Source organism: Xiphias gladius, chromosome 3, assembly GCF_016859285.1.
Source record: "Xiphias gladius isolate SHS-SW01 ecotype Sanya breed wild chromosome 3, ASM1685928v1, whole genome shotgun sequence".
Lineage (NCBI taxonomy): Eukaryota > Metazoa > Chordata > Actinopteri > Istiophoriformes > Xiphiidae > Xiphias > Xiphias gladius.
This window is the reverse complement of record NC_053402.1, coordinates 542,683-563,533: the sequence shown is the minus strand read 5'-3', so window position 1 is coordinate 563,533 and position 20,851 is coordinate 542,683. Positions and strand designations below refer to the sequence as shown.

Below are 20,851 nucleotides of genomic sequence, written 5' to 3'. Positions count from 1 at the left end.
TAACATGTGAATCTGTGTTATGCCAAATTGCATTACAGCTAAGTCTAAAAATACCTTTTCACAAAAATGTGGCCTAAGGTGAATCAGTAAAAATTACACGTAGTCACTGCCGGTTGACGTACAACATACAACACTGAACATGGACTGTACAGAATTAACTTTATCATTGAATTAGACAAATGTGTTGTTTTGCATTGGTCAGTTTTAACAGAGTCACTAGAGTTGCTCCGATTTCTTCACATAAAATGAATGAAATAACGAGGCATATACTCCACCCGGCAGCATGGTGTTAATTCAAACTGGCAGCACAAAGTTAAACAAAAAAAGTATTATCACAGAAAGCTTAAAACTTAGAACACACCAAAGTCAAATAAATATGCAGATTTACATTTGGAATAAAATCTTAAGCTACGTAGTCATATATACACAGTACAGTGCAGTACTACATCTTAATGTAGAATTTGACATACCTCAAAATCCGACCAGATCCCATCAAAGAAACATTTCACCATTGGGCTGTAGTCCTTGGTGTTTGTTTTCACTGCTGTCACATCCTCAAAATGTCAAACTGAATGACATAAAAACCAGTCTAACTTGTAAACCAGAAACCAGACCATTCGTGGGTTTTGTCCGCACCTTTCACCATCTTCATGTTACCTGAGGCCTCGGGTGAATTCCAAAAAACATATTTTTTCCCCTCATAAAGATTTATTTTAGAATTCATAAGCAGTTCGTTGGAGACAACCAAGAGAATCCAACCTGACTGTCATTAGGCGAAATCAAATTAAAAGGGTAAGGGAGCCCGTTCACACTGGGCATGCACGGAGACCAGATTTTTTTGCTACACCACAGGTGAAGCGCAGGCCTGAAAGTTGGCAGACTGACAAAAACAAAAAACAACAACACACACCCACAAAAAGCAGGAACTTCTGGAGAATCACAGAAACTTTTAAGGTCAGCCGATTAAATGTGTGTGCCTTGTCTTTTTCTGCTGTATAGATAGTGTGGTGGGTTTTTTCTTTTTTTTTACACAGGTTTTGATACACTCATACACTTTAGATGTTACGTCTTACTTTTGATGCCTTAATGAAATCTTGTAAGTTTTATATTTAACTCTATTTTTTCATATTTTCAGGTTATTTTTTTCAGGTTAAAGTGGGTGTCTTCCAAACTGACAGTTTCTTTAGTACTAAATTCCTTGTTTGTGTCACCATCTGTCACTGCAGCTCAGCAAGGAAACAGAGTCTATGAAGAAACACAGGGGGAATTTCAAAGTAAAATGACTGTAACTTCAGAGGATACACGCTTGATTTGTCGGAGACTGCTAAAGCCTCATATTAACTTCAGTTGAACCTGAGAAGGAATTTTTTTTTGCGCAGAACGAGAACTGGGGATTACATTGGAATTGCATGAGGGATCTTATGGTAGCCAGTGTGGACAGAGGGAATGATTACAGTGACCAATAATTCTTTAATGTACATACGGTCATGTGAGTACTGTCTTAAGATAGACTTGAAAAAATATGAACCTATCTTTTAACTTTACTGAGTCAAAAAACACAAGAAAAAGTTAGTGAAACTGAGACTTATTGTACAGTTTATTAAGAATAATTTGCTAGCAGAATTGTGTTTGCAATGTTTTTTTATTTCATGCACATTTATGCCCTCAAATGAATAACTTTTAAATAAAGTCTACCTACAGCGTGTCCAGTTTGATTCCAGCCAGGACCAGAAATTTACATATTCGCAACAGCAGATATTATTTTTGAATGGCAATAGTAATGGCTCCTATAGAGAGTGTTGCATCATGGGATGTTTTGTAGCTTTAATGCTGTCAAGCTAACAAGTGTTTATGGTATATTAGTATAGTATAGTATAGTCTGTTAGGGGTAGTCAGCCCTTAAAGCGTTTAGATAACTAATTGTAACCTTTGAATTTCTAACTTGTGTAACATGTTTTGGAGGAAATAAAAGGCTTCAAGGATCCCCTTCTTGGAATAATATGTTGTATGTTTCCTATCTTTGAAAAGGAAGAGGGGTCGTCTTATTATGAGGGGTGTTTTATATTCAGGCCAATAAGGTAGTCCGACACATAACCCCGAAACACACATAGCCAGCAAAGCTGTTTCCAGTCTTTGTGCTAAGCTAAGCTAACTGGCTGCTAGTCATAGCCTTATATTTAGCATACAGACATGAGTGTGGTATCTATCTTCTCATCTAACTCTTGGCAAGAAAGAAAATAAGTGCATTTTTTAGAAGTACGTTATACCACAACTATTCCTTTCAGCAGCTGTCTTCAGTCAGCAGTATGCTTCTTCACACAGGAGACGGCTCTTCCTCCTCCATCGGACACAGAGTCATGGAGCAGTTTAACCCAATCCAGAACCCAGGGTAGAGGGGTTCAGTGAATTTGGCGTAGAAGGTGTGGAGGTGAGTCAGTGTGTCAGAGGAGACTCTGTAGAAGGACAGAGTGCCAGAAGGCCAGTCCAGATACACTGCTACTCTGGTAGTATCAAGGGGGTGGACCCATATGTCTGTTACGGTTTTATTATGCCAGGTATAGTACCCATCGTCAGTGCACTCCAGACACCAGGATTTTTCATTCCACCCAAGACAGCAGTAAACATCTTCTCCACTCCTGCTGATTCCTCTGTAAGTCACTGCAACCCAAATCCGTCCATCCCACTCCACTTCCCAGTAACAGCGACCGGTTAGACCCTTTCTGCACAGCAACTGAAACCAGCCCAAAAATCTCTCAGGGTGATTTGGATATGGCTGCTCCTCCCTCCCCCGTGTCACTTTTCTGTTCTCCTCAAACAGGATGAGGTCTCTGTGTGCCGTGTTTGGATCCAGTGTGAGTTCACAGGCATCTTATGGAAAGAACAAGCAGCTGTTTCAGACACATTTACTTTCCAGGCTGTGTCCACACAGCCTGGGATTTGAATGAACATACTATATGTCACATTCATGAACTTTCTGTTTAAATTTATTTTGTGCAAATAAACAGACACTTACACTTCTTCAGACCAGATCTCAACCAACGCATTCCACCAGGGGCAACCCTTGAAAAAGATCAGGATTTAAACAACTTATTACTTTTCCTTTGAGAGATTTTCCATAAATCATTTAACATTTTTAAATGAGATTCCTCAACGTGAAACCATGACAGGAACAATGCGTTTGATCTGTCAGCTTTCCCAACTGTTTGCTTTCCTTACCTGAGAGTGTCCAGTCTCCACAGTGGATCCTCCAGTCCAGCAGACAGCAGCTTCACTCCTGAGTCTCCTGGATGATTGTAGCTCAGGTCCAGCTCCCTCAGATGGGAGGGGTTGGAGCTCAGAGCTGAGGCCAGAGAAGCACAGCCTTCCTCTGTGACCTGGCAACCTGACAAGCTACACACACACACACACACACACACACACACACACACACACACACACACACACACACACACACACACACACACACACACAGTTGTGAGGACAAGCAATGCATTCCCTAGACCCTTACCTTAACCTTAACCATTACAACTACATGCCTAACCCCAACCTAACCCTAACCCTAACCATAACCTGATTCTAACCTGAACCCTAAAACCAGGTCTGAACCCTCAAACAGCCCTTTGAAAGTGTGAGGACCGGACAAAATGTCCTCACTTTCCCAAATGTCCTCACAGTAATGGTTTTCGAATCAAAATTTGTGTGCGCAGCCAGAGAAAGACATACACACACACACACACACACACACACACACACACACACACACACACACACACACACACACACACACACGGTTGTGAATTGGTTTTTGCCCGTTTTTACCACAAATTTTTCGCCATTTAAGAAGCAGGAAGTCCAACCTGAGTGTTTCCAGTGTACATTGTGGACTCTCCAGGCCAGCAGAGAGCAGCTTTACTCCTGAGTCCTGCAGGTCATTGTTACCCAGGTCCAGCTGTTTCACACAAGATGTCTGAGAGCTGAGAACTGAGGCCAGTGCTTCACAGCTCATCCATGACAGCTTGCACAAATTCAGCCTTAAAGAACACAGAGTTAGATGACAATGTTTTCCTCTACATGCTGTCCTCAGTATTTGTGTTGTATTTTATGGTGGGGTTTTTGTTAGTTGTGAATACTATTATTAATAGTGATAGCATATACATACATATACAGATTTAAATGTTTTTATACTTTTCTGTGGTGTTGTTTCTCATTGAGTGTAGCAGCATGAATGCTGATTGAATCTTTCTGGGGTTACGATATTAAAGGGCCATTTGACCAAAAAGGAAAAAGAAATCTAATGTGCCCATAAACAGCTTTTTTTGTTGTTGTTGTATTTGTCCAGATCTTAAAATATCTTGTTAGAAAAATGTACATAAGTTATCCTACGCTTTGCTCAAGTAACTGTAAGCAATCATTATCTGTTGTTGTCTGCACTCTTGAAGGCTATGCGCTCGGGAGTATCTGCAGCTGCGAAGCAGCTACTTCCCTAATCAAGACAAAACAGATTGTTCTGTCTCTGAGACAAGCAGGAAGCACCCTGCTTCTAAGACGAGATTGTGCAACTATGCTGACATATGATTATGTGACAACGAACCACCCTATGGAAATAAAAGAGCGAGGTAGACGGCTGAGAACTGAGAGCGGGTTGGAGACTGTAACTGAGCACTCTCTGTCCGTTCTCCTTGCAAGTATAAAACCTCACCACTCTGTGTCCTGCCTCATTATTGTGTTTATATCTGTTTTAGGTTGTTTGAACCTGACATATCTGTCTATTCATTGTGCTACCACCACAATACAATGGGGGTGAATGTGATTGTGGTTTCACTTTTCAATAAAAATTTAAACAGCTGTTCCAAAGTGAAAAAAAATCAGCAAATCTCAAATGAGTTTAAATTCAAAATTCTCAATGTATAAGCACAGATCATACCTTATACTTCAACAGAGGCATTCATAAAATGCATAGTCATACTCATCTGTTGCCCTATCAGTTACTGGGCTATTTGCTAACACAAGATAGATAAAGCTAGCGAGCCAGCGTTAATCATGAGACCATCTGAGAAGTTACCGTAGATGAAAAACCTTGGGATAAAGGAAAGGTTGTTTGCTGACAATTTAAATGCCAATTCTGTACAGTAACAGGCAGCGGACAATAAGGCAGCACCGGCACATCGAATGAACGAAACTACATTTGTTCTACAACGTAGTGTAAATCTAGGGTAAGTGGTGTTCAAGTTCATTAGAGCAAATTGTGTATTAGTTTGAATTCATTTGAACTTCTTTTTTTTTTTTGGAAAGTGACAGTCCTTGTCCATGGTGCTCACAGCATTGAATTCTGACCTTAGAGATTCCAGTGTACAGTGCAGACTCTCGAGTCCAGCACAGAGCAGCTTCACACCTGAATCCTGCAAGTTGTTGTTACTCAGGTCCAGTTTTCGCAGATTAGAGGACCCGGAGCTGAGAACTGAGGACAGATCTTCACAGCTCCTTTCTGAGAGGTTACAGTCACTCAACCTGAAGAAGGTGATAACAAATATATATGTTTTTAGAGGCCTGCTTTAGGTTTATTTGCCAAATTCAAGATTCGATGTTACCTTGGTTTTATCGCTGTGGATGATGAAATCAATAATTATTAATTAATGACCTCTTGAACATTCTCAATCATGTACTGCAGAGTAAAGCACGTTCTTAGTCTTGGTGTTTCCATGGGAATGGTTGACAATAAGAAAAATATAGAACAATGCTGGCTTTAACCTGCTGCCGCATACGGCTCTATTTACAGGTTGAATATATATTGTCACAACAGAGACAAAGGCAGTAAACAGACATGATAAAAAGAGGGAAAGTCAGTAATAACATCTTTTTTTAACCAGAGTTAAATAAAGAGAGCTGACCTGAGCGATTCCAGTCTACAGTGTGGATTCTCCAATCCAGCAGAGAGCAGTGTCACTCCTGAATCATCGGGGTTGTTGCTACTCAGGTCCAGCTCTCTCAGATTAGATTGTTCAGAGGTGAGAACTGACACCAGAGCTTTAAAGCTTCTCTCTGACAGATCACAGCCACTCAGCCTGATGATGATTGATAGAGGAAGACAAGATTTTTGAAAAAAAGAATCCTATTCTTACCCAAAAATACAACACTAGATATTATTTCTGTAATACATCCACCTACAGGTATGTAACGGAGGCTTGAAATACTGGCAGCAGCCTCAGAAGACCCTCCTCTGAGGCAGAGTATTTCTTCAGGTCAAACACATCATGCTCTTTTTCTGATGACAGTAAGATGAAGACCAGAGCTGACCACTGAGCAGGAGAGAGACATGTTTTAGCGATACTTCCGGATTTCAAGTACTCTTCAATCTCCTCCACTAGAGAGTGGTCATTTAGCTCATTCAGACAGTGAAACAGGTTGATGCTTCTCTCTGGAGATGGATTCTCCTTGATCTTCTTTTTGATGTACTGAACTGTCTCCTGATTGCTGTGTGAGCCCATTCTTTTCTGTTTAAATAGGTCTGCCAGAAGATCTTTATTAGTCTGCAATGAGAGGCCCAATAGGAAACGGAGAAACAAGTCCAGGTGTCCCTCTGGACTCTCTAAGGCCTTGTCAATAGCAATCCTATGGACCTCTGTTGCAGAGGATTTGCAGAAAAGCCTCCCCAGACTTTTGGAAGTTGGTTGGGATTTAGCCATCACATTCTTTCTGCTGTTAATGAGCGACAGCTCCACATAAAAAGCGGCCAGAAACTCCTGAATGCTCAGATGTACAAAACTGAACATTCTGCCCTTGTCCTTGTCCTTCTTCCTCCAGCACTCCTTTTTAAAGATCTGTGTGAACACTCCGGAGTACACAGAAGCTTCATTGAAATCAATTCCACTATTTTTTAGGTCTACCTCATAGAAGATTATGTTTCCTTTCTCCAGCTGGTAGAAAGCCAGTTTTGCAAGTGACTGAATGTAGTGGATGCTCTTTTTTGTGCCATACTTCTCTTTTGTCTGTCTCATCTGAAAAGCCAGGAATTCTGTGTACATCTCAGTCAGGGTCTTGGGCAGCTCTACTCTCTTACTGGTTTTCAACACATCCTCCAGAACTGTAGCAGTGATCCAGCAGAAGACTGGGATGTGGCACATGATGTGGAGGCTTCGTGACGCCTTGATGTGGGAGATGATTCTGCCAGCATGCTCATCATGACTGAATCTCCTGGTGAAATACTCCTCCTTTTGTGGGTCAGTGAACCCTCTCACCTCGGATACTATGTCAACAAACTCCACAGAGATCTGATTGGCTGCTGCAGGTCGTGTGGTTATCCAGAGACGCGAAGAGGGAAGCAGAGTCCCCTTAATTAGGTTCATCAGTAGTTCTTCTATCCTAGTTGACTTTGTCACATCAATTGTCTTTCTGTGTTTAGCAGTGAAGTCTAGTTGAAGACGGTTCTCGTCTAGTCCATCCATCACAAACAGAAGTTTAAATTTACTCTTGTCGTAGTTGGTGTTTCCTGACATCTGTAACACTGTGAAAATGTAACTAAGAGCCTCCTCACTGATGTCTTTGGTTTCCCTGATACATTTGTGAATGAGTTTGGCAAGATGAAACCTTTTTCCCTTCAGTAAATTCAGCTGGCGGAAGGTGAAGGGGAATATGAGATGCACATCCTGATTGGACCTTCCTTCAGCCCAGTCGAGGACGACCTTGTGCACAAGGAATGTTTTCCCAATTCCTGCAATCCCATTGGTCAACACTGTCCTTATGGGTCTGTATTTCCCAGAGGGGTGTTTGAAGAGATCGCTTGGTTTGACTGGTATTGCTGTTCTAGCCGGCTTTCTTGAGGCCATCTCGATCTGCCTGACCTCATGTTGCCTGTTAATTTGCATGTCGCCTCCATCTGTGATGTAGAGCTCTGTATAGATATCACCCAGAAGTTTTTTGTCCTCCATATCTAACAGTCCTTCTTGTATACACATAAACCGGTTCTGAAGATTAGACTGGAGAATTTGTTGGTATGATGTGATTGATTGTAGAGGCTTTGGTACTGGCACCATCAAATCTGCATATTACAAAGTAACACGAGAGACAGAGCAGACGGTGGATCATTTTATTAAGATTCAGACAATTTCAGCAATGACAAACCTTATGATGCAAAATGAACTCTACCCACTTTTGTGCATAGATCATATAGTTTTGTTTGGTTTTTTTTACAATCTTTGTTTCACAGAAAAATTAAAAAATGAAACCGGAGAATCCTGGTTTCAGGTGTGATCAGACCAGGGCCTCAGATATCCCGAGGCGATCCTATGCATGTCTTCTACATGCCTTCGCCAAAATCAAATAGCGAAGCTTCGTTAGGAGACATGCAGGAGAATGACTAGGAACTGACAGTTCTGTCTCAGACACAGCCTCAACGCACCAACAACCTGAACATTCGCTTCCTTCCGAGGTACATGCCAATTGCGCATGAATCGACACAAAAATGAGAGCTGGCCTTACCTCTAATCACATAAAACAAACAGATATAAATCCTCGATCTTTTTAACAGATGCAGTAATTGGACAGTGACAACAGGACAACTGACATGGCAGCACGAGTTCATCAAACAAAGGCTTTACCCCCAATCTGACTGTTTGTTGTGACAAGGTGAGGAGGCGTAGCCTGCGAAGAAGCGTGTCTGTTTTCTGAACTAGTCCCCGCATCACTAACCTCTGCTGCAACAGAGAGAGAGAAAGAGAGAGGAATGTTACGGGGGCTTCACCACAAGTCAGCCAGTTAACAGTTATTGCACATCCTGTCCCACAGTGTACCTTCTGATGCCAGGATGGTGTTCGGTAATCGCTGCAAGAGGTCGTTTCTGTTGATCTTCATTAAAACCTTCCTGGTCACCTCCAGGGCTCCAGGAGGGCCATAGATCTGCACCATTTGAGCAACGGTGTCTTGCCTGTCTGCCCTCTCCAGCTTGGTCACGGGGATAGCTGGGCAGGCTTCAAGATGTGGGATGATTGTGTGCATGATGTCCACCTGCTGGAGGAGCCATTTCGCCTGCTTGAATTCCTCCTCCCTCAAATCCTCCAGAGTTACCCACAGCGTCTCCTTAAGCGAAGTCATCATGACTGGCAAAATGAGATTTTGGTTTTTTTATTCCTAAAAGACAATTATTCACTCTCCATTCTGAGGATTCCAGATAAATGATGAATCTTATTCCATCTCATGAATGGAAGAGTTTTAGATATTTATGGCCAGAAAAATGACTTTATCAGACATATTATAGAAGGTGACTGCTATACTGTATAGAAAACACACTTCATATACTTCCTAATTTCCACATTTCCTCAGTAACATTAATGCACAGTTTGAGTTCCTTTTGTTCCTTTTTTTGCTGCACTGTGCTGCCAGTAAGTAGAGAGAGTGACCTAACATTAGCACAGCATGTTGTGTTAGGACTAAGATGTTAGCATTGCATTGCTCCTGCTGTTACACAATGTCTGTTACTTTTCAAAAATAGCTGACACCTACAATCTAAATCAGGTCTGCAGGTTACAGAAATCTGGCAAATTATCCCTGCTTTTATGAAACCTAACATATTCACTTTTTGTCAAGATTGTGAAAGAGGTGGTGATTCAACTCTCCGGTCTTTTTCGAAACTACAGTCGATCTAAAATGTAACTGCACCATGTATTAGTGCGAACAGCCAACATATGGCACCCTCACTCCAACTCACCCTCATCTTCGATTATAAGGTTATGGTTTTAGGTCGGTATAATCACCAGAGATAACATCATACACTTACAGTATATTCTGGCTAAGATACAGAGTATATGCAGTGTGAACTGTATTGAGAAGTTATGAGGATTGCACACAATAGATTTCTATAAAATTGTGCAAAAGCGGCTGCAATTAATATTTCATGTTTGTTTGATATTTTTATTTAGTTTAGGTACCTCAACAGGAATTCATACATGGTCAAAGTCCTACAGTGGACTCTGGGGACCAATAGCCAGCATCAGTCACTTTAAGAAACCTAAAATAAAAATAATGAGATAGCCGATTTATTCTTGTCTTTACCTTCATCCGGTGGAAGGTCAGGATCTAGGGGTCACCAACAGAACTAGAGCTTTAACGTAGGGATTCAGCAGTCGTATCTCAAATTAGGAGCTGGATCTCCCAATTAACGCTGCAAACACTCTTTTCACTCTTCATTTTAAATATTTGTATTTGCACTGTAACTGAAGTGAGAGAACAGGAATATTCTCCAGTTGAATATCCTCCAATTACTGTCAATTAGGATGCATTTTTCATTCGGCTGTTACTTTCGGTGTCCTGCTGCTCAAAGTTCAGTTTTCATCCCATCTTAACAGTCACAGCCCATTTTCCCCTCTTTCATAAAGGGGCAGCAGCAAATAACAAGTGTAGACATGAGACATTGTAAAACACTGATATACAACAAGAAAAAGTCCTGTAATAGACCATCGGTCATTATTTTTTGAAGAACTTAAGAGTGCAGATTTTCAAAAATATAGGACATACAACATTTTTCAAGTGAAAGTGAAAAAACACACATACCCTCTAGACAGAGCGTTTTCTCCAAAGACTTGATAATACAGTATTACAGTCTTACAAAAACTGTTCTCTTCTCAGACACCGTTAATGTCACAACAGTGGAGGTTTGTTAAAAAGAACAAAACTCCGCATTGCACCATAAAAATATGTTGTTCCTTAAATGGGCAGGCTGGGGGAAAAAAAAACAAAAAAGAAAAAAACTCTTTTTGTCTCTTTTTGATATTTTTGTCGCTGGACATCTTCTATCAATCAAACTGGCCGTTTGTGGGGAAAAAAAGACTGTGGCAAAATTTCCAATAACCACATAATTGATTACTTAAATTTAATAAATGTTTTCACAATAGAAAGTGGAACATCAAGTATATGGCAGTCCATACCTCAGCCTGTTAACCAGGCCATTTGGTGTGAGTTTGACCACAGCATCTTCTGCCAATTTACACTGGCTGAAGGGTATTTAAAAGTGTACTTACCACTTTTAATATTTTCTAACATTTTGAATGGGGCCGTGAATGGGACAGTGTTGCACTTTCGAACAAATCTTGTGCTGGATAGTACATTAGGGATACTGTACATAAAAACAGAGAGCTACCACTTACAGTATGTGCTGCTTTTAATTTGATACACCCCTACAGGCTGTGCTCTATTTGTTCTAATAACTTTTACTACTTTTTTTTTTTTTTTTTTTTTTACTAGTAATAATGTGCATTTGTCAGCTACTGACATGTCCTTTCCTTCAAAAGAACCTACTATTTCAGGAAAAGATAGAAGGCTTACCCGGTGAAGTGGACAAACTTTAATGCTGCGGTCACATTCTTATAACTTCAGTATTAAAGTCAAACTAGAATTACCTGCCAACCAGTCAAAAGCTACAAATTCCAAAACATGGCTACTTCACACACATCTTCAACCCAGCAGCACAGAAGAGCCACACAACAATCTACAACAGTTTCGAGGTGGGCAAACCGGGACCAGTGGCCCCACTTTCGGTATCCGACCAAATGTGAATTATGGTCACAGTCTCCCTTCCTGTTCCTGAGTTGTGGCTTTGAATACTGGCCAGGAAAGTCTTTTTGCAGAACATTGTGATGTCACAGTGACCTTGACCTTTGACCTTTGACCACCAAAATCTAATCAGTTCATCCTTGAATCCGAGTGAACGTTTGTTCCAAATTTGAATAAATTCCCTCAAGGCATCGGTGAGATATCCCAATGATGAGAATGGGATGGACAGGCGCCTCCGGCCGCGGCATAAGAGCACTAAACGTTAAACCCCAGCTCAGCAGCTGCACGGCGCGACGTGCTGATGATCTGTGGGAGAACCAGTTCCCCACAGCAGAGTTCAGCCACAGATACAGAAGATACAGAAAAGGTGAGATGGAAAGATACTTGCAAGCGTAAGATTATTCAAACAGACAACCAAAGTGTAGGCACCCAACACGGGCTGAATTGACAGTAATCTAAGCCCCACCTCCCTCGGTGACTGCAGCTACACCTGTCGAGCTTTCTGTTCCCACGTGGCGTACCCGTTCACAGTCATATCTGTGACAGTTTTTAGTAACTTTTTGATCCTCGATCCAGACACTAATCGAAGGCTGACTTCTCATTTCCAGCCGGTCATCTGCTTTATAACAGCTGAACAGGAAACAAATCAAGCCATTCGCGCTGTTGCACTGACTCAAACGAAGCCTTCCGCATGCGTAGTAGAAGTATAACCTGTTTGGGGGGGGGGGCTTTTAAACCTTATTTCGGGGCAGTGTCACCAAACCTTTTAAGTGGTTTTAATCATACTGGTGATTCTACACATGATTCTATGCATACTATTGTTCTTGTATTGCAGACGGGGCTAGCTAGTCCTAGTATTATGCGTGGAAAGCGTAAAATAGAGCTCTCACCCAACATAACCCTGTTTAGCCGCTAGGCTTACATACCTGGGAAAGCAAGAAAGGGTTGATTCATGCTTTATTGTTTATATCCCAAACAAGTATGTCCCAATCGTAACTTTGCAAAAGAAAAGAAGATTAGGATGTCTGGTGAATGTGACGCCAACTCGGCTAACAACCTCGGCCTGGGATACTTGAATACAAATTCAATAAAACAGAGCAGCTAGTGCTGCACTACACTCTGATATCGTAGCATCCAGGACAGTCTTCCTCACATTGGGAAAATATTACGCGGTGGATGTTCCAGTGGAGAATGGGGCTCTTTTAATGTGCCCTTTACCTTGGAAGTAATGCTGGAGTAGGTTACCACTGTGGGTAGTAAGCTAGGCACCTGTCCATGCCAACATTTGAAGCTTTATGTTAGAGCAGATAAATACACTGTTTAATGAGCTTTGGGAGAGGGTTAAAAAAAGAAACCACCAGCATCAAACACGGGTGACATTAGCTGGTAAGTTAATCTACAAGTAACCAGTTATCATTTCTTTCTTTCTTTAAACATGCTCAACTGAAAGTGTCCTTGCTGTGCCATCAGATCATCGTGCCGCTTGTGGGAGCTCTGGAAGAACTGCTTTGCCCCCTGTAGGTTCTGGTCTGACAGGAAGCGCTCCACCAGAGCCCGCTGGATGGCTCTGCGCTCGCAGGCTTGATGGTGAACCCCATGGCTCACGTTTCTCAGCGGCTCCACTATCAGCAGTCCCCTGTAGTCAGGGCTCAAGGCTGGAAACACATTGACCTGGTGGCAGAGGGAGGGCTCATGGGTTGATGCTCTTGTTTTATATGATTCCAGGATCAAACGTTAAAATGCTTAAAGTCATATCCTGAAATATTCTGCAGACTTTTAAACACATCTTAAGTGAAACACATATTCAGCTGTGAGTTCATTCAGTACAGAGATCTTAAACGGATGCAGCCCTGCAATAACCCCTCCCATCACCAAGGTCATAGTGTTAGGTTTTTTCTTTTTTTTAAAAAGAGGTGCTGATTCAACTGTATGATCATTTTGGAGGATTTAGTTTGTCGCTGTTGAACTGCATTGTGCTATACTGAGAGGTCATCCACATATTTTGTCAACCTAATTTAAATCAATGGGTTTCAGAAGACCAGAGTTAACAGTGCGAGTCAACATATGATGACACTGGTGTATCAGGTTAACACTTATGAGTCGTACTACAGCTCTACTTCCTCTCTCTACAGTGTTCACTTGGATAAGTCGTGGCCTCATTTTACCACTGCTCCTGTAAACAGAAGCATGATGACCTCTGCTGGTCATTTTGTGGAAATTAATATTTTGAGGGAGTGATTCTGCAAGTGTTATGACCTTTACTGCGCAGAGAAAAGAAAACCTGTTTCTCTTCTCTGCGCAGTAAAGGTCATAATAGAATCATTCTTTTCTCCCTGTCTATATCAGGTTGGAAATGTCTGTTATAAAAGAGGAGAGCAGTACCTTTCTGAGCAAGTATTCTCTGTAGGTCTTGAGCAGAGGCTCAACACGATGCAGGTAGTGCAGACTTAAGACTTCTCCAGCTGATGAGTTGGTCAGACGCCTCCAGCGCAGGAACTGGACATATATCTAACTTCGACCCTTACACTTTTTAACCATATGTTGAAGGATTAAATATATTATACTGGATTTTTTTTGTGTTAAAATTTGGGCCATACAGCAGACCAGGACCAGCAAACACAGGGTTAAAACTCTAGATTAACTGATGAATTATCCCAGGATTAATGGGCCAAAAGCTATGAATTACTGACATCCAGCCATATACTGTTAGTAGTCATACCAAGAGTAAAAGCAATGACAGTAGCTGTAAAAGAAGCAGTAACAACAGCTGTATGAGGACCATTGTTAATATTATTTGTGATTGTGTAGCGGCTTTGTATCACAGACGAAGCCAACCCCAGCAGAGCTGAGAGCAGTCCTCTCCGGAGACACCATCCTCCCATACAACTCCACCAGCCTCGACTGCAGCTTGCTCTCGTAACTCTCCAACAGTGCTGCCATCTTGTCTTGGTCATTAGCTGCACCAGGAATCTGCCATGTTAGAGGATGTTTGGAATGTATTATTATTACTATTATTATTATATCTTCGGACTCTACTTAATTGCAAAATACTGTAAAAATGATGTGATGAGAGCCAGATTGAGACATATGGCTGCAAATGGCCATAAATTATGTCCTAGCATACATCATTTGTATCGCAGGGGGTACCTCTGCAGTTGCCAGGGAGTATGTGGAGTGACTGTGGAGTATCTCAACTAATTTGAATTTAAAATAAAAATTATGTGTGTACATATCATATATAAACTGTGATTCCTTTTAATTTTGCACATTTTATTGTGTTAATTAATAAAATTGAAGCGGATAAAATTACTACTTTTGCCCAGCAATCTCAACTACCCACAATGACAAAGTGAAAACGTGTTTTAGACATTTTTCTAATTCAAAAAAATCAACAAATAAAATTATTTTTAAGGCTGTGGGTGTTCCCAGGAGCACAGGGGCCTCCATAATTCTCAATAACTGTGAAATGGAAGAAGTTTGGAACCACCAGGACTCTTCCTAGAGTTGGCCGTCTGGCCAAACTCAGTAACTGGGCAGGAAGGGCCTTGGTCAGGAAGGTGGCCAAGAACCCAACGGTCCCTCAAACAGAGCTCTACGGAGATGGGAGAACCTGCCAGAGGGACGACATCTCAGCAGCACCAGGAAAAACATTCTCTGGTCTAATGAGACAAAAACTGAACCCTCTGAGCAGAACTCCAAACACCACGTCTGGTGAACACCAGGTGATGAACAGTGCTCATCACCTGGCCGATATCCATCCCTACGGTGAAGCACGGTCGATCCGTTTCAGCACCACAGTGACCCGAAGCATACGGCCAATACAACCCTGGAGTGGCTTCGGGACAAGTCTCTGTCCTTGAGTGACTCAACCAGAGCCCAGACTTAAGCCCCCCAATATCTGTAAAGAGACCCGAAGATGGCAGTTAACAGATGCTTCCCATCCCATCTGACAAGGAACTGCCAGGAAGAATGAGATAAACTGTCCAAATCCAGGTGAGCGAAGCTTCTAGAGACTAAACCAAGAAGACTGGAGGCTGTACCTGCTGCCAAAGGGGCTTCTACAAGGTACTGAGTAAAGGGTCTGAATACTTATGTCAATGTGATATTTCAGGTTTTTCCTTTTGAATGAATTTGCAAAAGTTTCTAAAAACATGTTTTCACTTTGTCATCATGGATTACTGAGTTTAGATTGATGGAAAAAACGGCAATTTTTAAACAGCTGAAATAATTACCTTCAAACAATGGATAAACAGTGGAGGTAGTTAAACCACTGCCCTACTGCATGACTTCCATGCATATTGTATGCAATATTTTGTTGAAAAAGAAAAAGTGGGAAAAATCTTAAACCAAATATGGGAGATTTTTTCATTTTAAATATATAATTCATACTCAAGAGTGGACTTGAACCTTTAATAATACAATTCCTATCCACCTGTTTGAGGAACTCGCTGGCAATGGAGCTGATGTCCGACCCTGCATTAGCCCCAAACATCCTGCGTATGGGGTCTGGAGGTGGAGGTCGAGTCTCAGGGCTCCTTGAGCCCAACCATGTGTTCTGGTGACGGGCTAGTAACTCAAACAGAACTGAGAGGGCCAGGGCAACCACACCCACACCCCCGTAACTCACCTACGATATCAACAGACACACACACACACAGAAAATTATACTTAATCATGTTGAGTATTATTAATTTTAAGGATTATCAAAACCCTTTAGACAAATTCGTTTTTGAAATATTTACATATCATACATTTGAGACAATACAACAGGCCTATACTGCCAACCTTCCTCTCTCCAGAACGCTCATCGTCAAATTCTCTGGCTTTTGGCGTCGGGAATAAACCCTCTCTAAATCCCATGATGGCCAAGGTATCACGTGGTAAGTGGAATCCGTGTATAACTTTTGTTTCTCCCGGACAAGACCATCTTCATTGTCTTGGATAGTGAATAGACAGTAGTAATGGTAAACCTAACACCATCACGATGCATTCTCTTACCGTGGTGTTTCCGCCAAAGAGGGTGCGGAGGTCATGGTCGAAGGCAAACCTCTGCGGCCTGGTCATTCCTCTCTGCAGGGTGGAGTACTGGAGGAGTTCAGGGACAGCAGAGGGGTCAGGGAGCCATCCAGTGAGGCATCAGGAACCAGGCCTGCATGGCTGGAGAGTTACGGCATTCTGGGTCGGACTGATGTGGTGGAATTTTCCGAACTTATATTATCGCTCAGCTGCCTGTCAAACAATTTTGGCCAGAGTGCTCTTCCTTTTTTGGATCAGTTTAAACACCACACGTTACTCATGCCCCAAAACTGGGGTTATGTCAAGGTTAGGTTTTCACCTGAGAGCTATGACATTACATCTTTATAGGTTCAGTTCATCCAACTCACATAAAAAAAAAAACATATTTAAAGACACCGCCAGGGACAGATGTCCAGTTTCCAGTATAAAATCCCCTGCTTAGTAGTGAGTCTTATCTCACCACGAAGATGTTGTTCATTCCTGAAGCCTTTTAACCGTGTCTGTACTAGTACAATGAGGCAACAACATAGCTGACTTTCGCTCAACCAGTGCAAGCTGCTCTATAATGGAGCAACATTTTGAGGCAAGAAAAATTGCTGTTTAAATTGCTGCCTCCTCACTTACCCAGCGATTTCATAAAGACAGTCTACAATCTTTGGAGAAGTACTGCAGTTTGTTCCCATCTCAGCGTCCAGACTGACTGTAAACGGCTGCACGCACACTTGAGAGTGACGTGAAAATGAAAAACCACTGCAGAGTTGCTGCTGCTGACAATTCAGCAGAAAATCAATAGTGTGTCCTCAACCTTCAGTCCCTGGGTACAAAGTCATGCAGGTTGAAGACACGCGCGCGCACGGCAAACAAACTGCTCGGAAAGGCCCTTTCATATAGTACATGGCACACTCTTCTACAGAATATAGAAAAACTCCGATGGCAATGATCTGCTTCTAAGTTATGTTTAGAGAAAAATTACACGCAGTCCATTAGGTTTCTATCATTGACACTGAGGTTACTGAAATGTCTAAATATTTGTTTATTTTCCCTCTTGCTTCTGTTTTCATACAGTAGAAATTCCAGCGCACACCAGGGATCTTTACATCGTCTTCATTTACTAATAGTCAAGCAAACAGCGCATTTTACCTCGCAGCTTCCTCAGGCTCGCTCATTACATGGTCTTCAACAGGTGTGTGCTTTTAAAGATTCTTGTGGCTCTTGATAGCCTACGCTCCATTGCCTCAACTGTACAAGGACAAGTTACCTGTAGGTATAGAGAATAGAAGACACGTCATTTCAACATAAAAACGCATTCAAGTCCGGAAACTTCATTTAAAGCATTAGATTCTACAGTGTTTGAAGTCTGTATCCGGTATGCCTCTCTTTTCGGTAGCTGTTTGATGATATGATCCCTGATGTGTTATCACGCACGACGATTATTAAACAAAGAAGATGTCAACGTCCCCAGTGTGCGATGGAAATTGTACTGTATGAATCTCTCTGCAGTTTCCCTGCTCCAGCTCAGCAGCGTGGCAGATGAACGAGCATACAGCTGTTTTACAGCGATGTTTTATGTTTCCTTAGTGATACTGATAGAGAGGCACTAGTTTAAACATTGTTACTAGTTGACGAACAGAACCAGGCAGAGAAGGAGACCAGGTCATCCATGACACACGTGTTTCCTTCTCTCACCTCATCGTTGTATTTGAAGTCGTCGAACCAACTACTGATATTATTGTTTAAAAAAAAAAGGACTGACTGAAGAGATTGTTTCTACATTGTTGCTGTTCTCGCACATTAGTTGAACACAAGCCTTTCCTTGATCTAATATTTTAAAACAATAGCTTGACATTTGGGAGATTGCTCCCTTCTGTCTTGCTGATAAATACAGTAAATGCACAGCTACCACCAGCCTGTTAGCTTAGCTTAGCATTAAGACTGTAAACATGGGGAAACGGCTAGACTGACTCTGTCCACAGGTAACAAAACCCACCTACCAGCACCTTTAAAGCTCACTAAATAACGACAATAATATGTTGTTTTTTGAAATCTGTACAAAAAAACAAAATATAAAGACAACAGGCTAGAGTTTTACAGGGATCATGTGCCAGACTATTTCTTGGCCGGAAACCTTCCTGGATTCGCTGCAGAAATAGACCGACCCATAACCCTCCATAAATCCAAGTATATTGTATATTGGTTGTTTCCCCCTTTCCGCCCGTTCTTCTAAGCTAAGCTAACAGGTATCAGTCTTCTCATCTAACTCTTAGTAAAAAAGCAATTAAGCCTATTTCCCAAAATCTCAAACTAAAACTAAAATGAGATAACTATTTGATTACCAGAGATCACAGGACAGAATTGCCAGATGTCCACTTAGTTTTACATCCTGAGCATCGTAAACGGTCACTGAGGCAACAATGTCAAATGAAACTGGAGACCTTCTCTCAACATCTTGACGTACCGACCAGTGGTCACGGTTCGGTCCACACCCATCTTTGAATTCAGCCTTCATGTTGATCTCAACTACACACTTGTAAAGTTTGGTGACTGTAGCTTTTACAGTTGTGATGCTATTGGGGTGACGACAACCGTCCGCAGACAGACAGACAGGCAGATAAACACCTGCAAAAGTCCTCAAAACCTCCTCTGTGGTAGTTCCCGGTACACTAGGTGTCTCCAGGGCCTCATTTAGCCATGATGACACACACACACACACACACACACACACACACAGACTCACAAGGTGAAGAAGAATACCAGCCACACCGTCACAGCTGGTAATAAATGAGCTCTTGACTGCTAACTCCTGTCCCACCTGGCGAAAGGTGATGGTGCTTTTCCCTTTCTCAGCTACCATTTAGCTCAACCCTTAAGCGAGACGCAGAACCTCCTCACCTGCTCCGGCAGAGCTGCTCAGTGGCCGGCAGTGGGAAAGTCTCAGTTGGCAGCTCTCCTGATGTGAAGCAGGGACGAGCGCTGAACTCTTTTTAAAATGTTTGAAATATAAGGAGTGCTGCCTGACATCTATGTTGTATGTTAATAGAAAAGTATTGTGTGTGTTTGGAACACCGGTGTAGACAGAGAAAAATGATTTTTTTAGGTTTTGTCAGGAGGAATAAAGGCATCACTCTACAACCCGTAACCATAAAATCCGTCTCTCTCTTCCGACATTTAAACACTCCAGTGTTGTGCCGGCTGTCAGCTGTGGGTCATGCAGTGTGTTCAAGTGCACCTGTTGACAGAAGACGTGAGACAAAGCTTCTGCTAGGTCTGCCAGCATTTTATACACATACATACCGTATCAAGCAAAGCCTCCAGCCTACTTAATAAACATAACCAAAAATTAACAGAAACAGTTATATATCTTATATGAAATGCTTTCATGTGTCAAAGACAAGCAAAACATTAATTATGGCTGATCTTCTAGTTACAAAGTAAAATGCCGTATTATCAGTCGCACAGTAACTACAATACGGGCCATATTGTCAGTCAACCAAGATATGAGACACTAGACGCATAAATACTAAAACAGAGGGAGACATAGATTTATGATATTGCACAGTCTGAGTGAACTGCAGAGACATATATTTCAAATTTTAAACATTCATTTTTACAACATTTATGATTCGGAATCAATATAAATACATGGTTCTGGAAAAAAGACCTGATCTCATGGCAGAGATGGCCTGGACCTTACGGACACAATCAAATCACTTGTCCCTTAGCCCGAGGCCAGCGTGTCCAGCGAACTGAAGGAAATCCATTCTGAAGCGTTTCCTGCTGACAGACGGAGACTAACATGGGTGAAAACATAACCTCCTTCGCAGAGGTGAACCTCAACCGTGAATCAAATAAAGGCATTTATGTTAGTGTCTGACACGTCAGTACACGTAATGTCATATATATTACATCAAAACACATCAGCCGGTATGAAACTACATGAATCAAAATAACAGCCCTGTGCCACGTGTGTGTGCTTGTGCCTCTGTGGATGTGCACACATAATTTGAGCAGGCCAGCGTTACTGTAATCAAACTTATGTACACAAAAAGTGTCTTGTATGTAGATATATGTATTTAGGAAAGTACCGCATTTAAAATAGACACACAGCCCTCAAAATTACCTAGCCCTAACTGAAGTAACATGAAGCTATCAGATTCTCACTGAGCTAAAATAACTCTGCAATGTGTGATACCGTATGTTTACAGAAATTATGGTGATTTTTAGCCCATGTTTGGCTGGGTTTTGTATTTTTTTCCTAATCCTACAATATTCAGATGCCATACATGAGAGTGTTGGC

General features: G+C 41.7%; 2 protein-coding genes across 8 annotated transcripts; both read right to left on the bottom strand.

Moving 5' to 3' along the window:
• Window positions 1-1,286: 1,286 nt before the first annotated feature.
• Window positions 1,287-11,219, bottom strand: LOC120783252 (NACHT, LRR and PYD domains-containing protein 3-like). 5 transcript variants are annotated; one of them, XM_040116140.1, is made up of 11 exons: window positions 10,543-11,219; window positions 9,921-10,000; window positions 8,787-9,092; window positions 8,595-8,690; window positions 6,166-8,035; window positions 5,889-6,062; window positions 5,335-5,508; window positions 3,858-4,031; window positions 3,217-3,390; window positions 3,014-3,060; window positions 1,287-2,868 (listed from the first exon to the last, which is right to left on the bottom strand). In XM_040116140.1, the coding sequence occupies exons 3-11, from the start codon at window positions 9,088-9,090 to the stop codon at window positions 2,315-2,317; spliced, it is 3,567 nt and encodes a 1,188-aa protein (XP_039972074.1). In that variant the 5' UTR covers window positions 9,091-9,092; window positions 9,921-10,000; window positions 10,543-11,219; the 3' UTR covers window positions 1,287-2,314. The 5 variants fall into 5 exon arrangements, with proteins under 5 accessions (XP_039972074.1, XP_039972051.1, XP_039972083.1 ...); XM_040116117.1 differs by having other exon boundaries at window positions 9,921-11,219; XM_040116149.1 differs by having other exon boundaries at window positions 8,595-8,687; window positions 9,921-11,219.
• On the bottom strand, window positions 11,217-17,281 carry LOC120783281. Of its 3 annotated transcripts, none has more exons than XM_040116176.1 (5): window positions 17,182-17,281; window positions 16,540-16,626; window positions 15,974-16,168; window positions 14,377-14,511; window positions 11,217-13,212 (listed from the first exon to the last, which is right to left on the bottom strand). In XM_040116176.1, the coding sequence occupies exons 2-5, from the start codon at window positions 16,603-16,605 to the stop codon at window positions 12,955-12,957; spliced, it is 654 nt and encodes a 217-aa protein (XP_039972110.1). In that variant the 5' UTR covers window positions 16,606-16,626; window positions 17,182-17,281; the 3' UTR covers window positions 11,217-12,954. The 3 variants fall into 3 exon arrangements, with proteins under 3 accessions (XP_039972110.1, XP_039972094.1, XP_039972101.1); XM_040116160.1 differs by having other exon boundaries at window positions 16,540-16,698; window positions 17,182-17,276; XM_040116167.1 differs by having other exon boundaries at window positions 16,540-16,770; window positions 17,182-17,269.
• Between the last annotated feature and the right edge of the window lie 3,570 nt (window positions 17,282-20,851).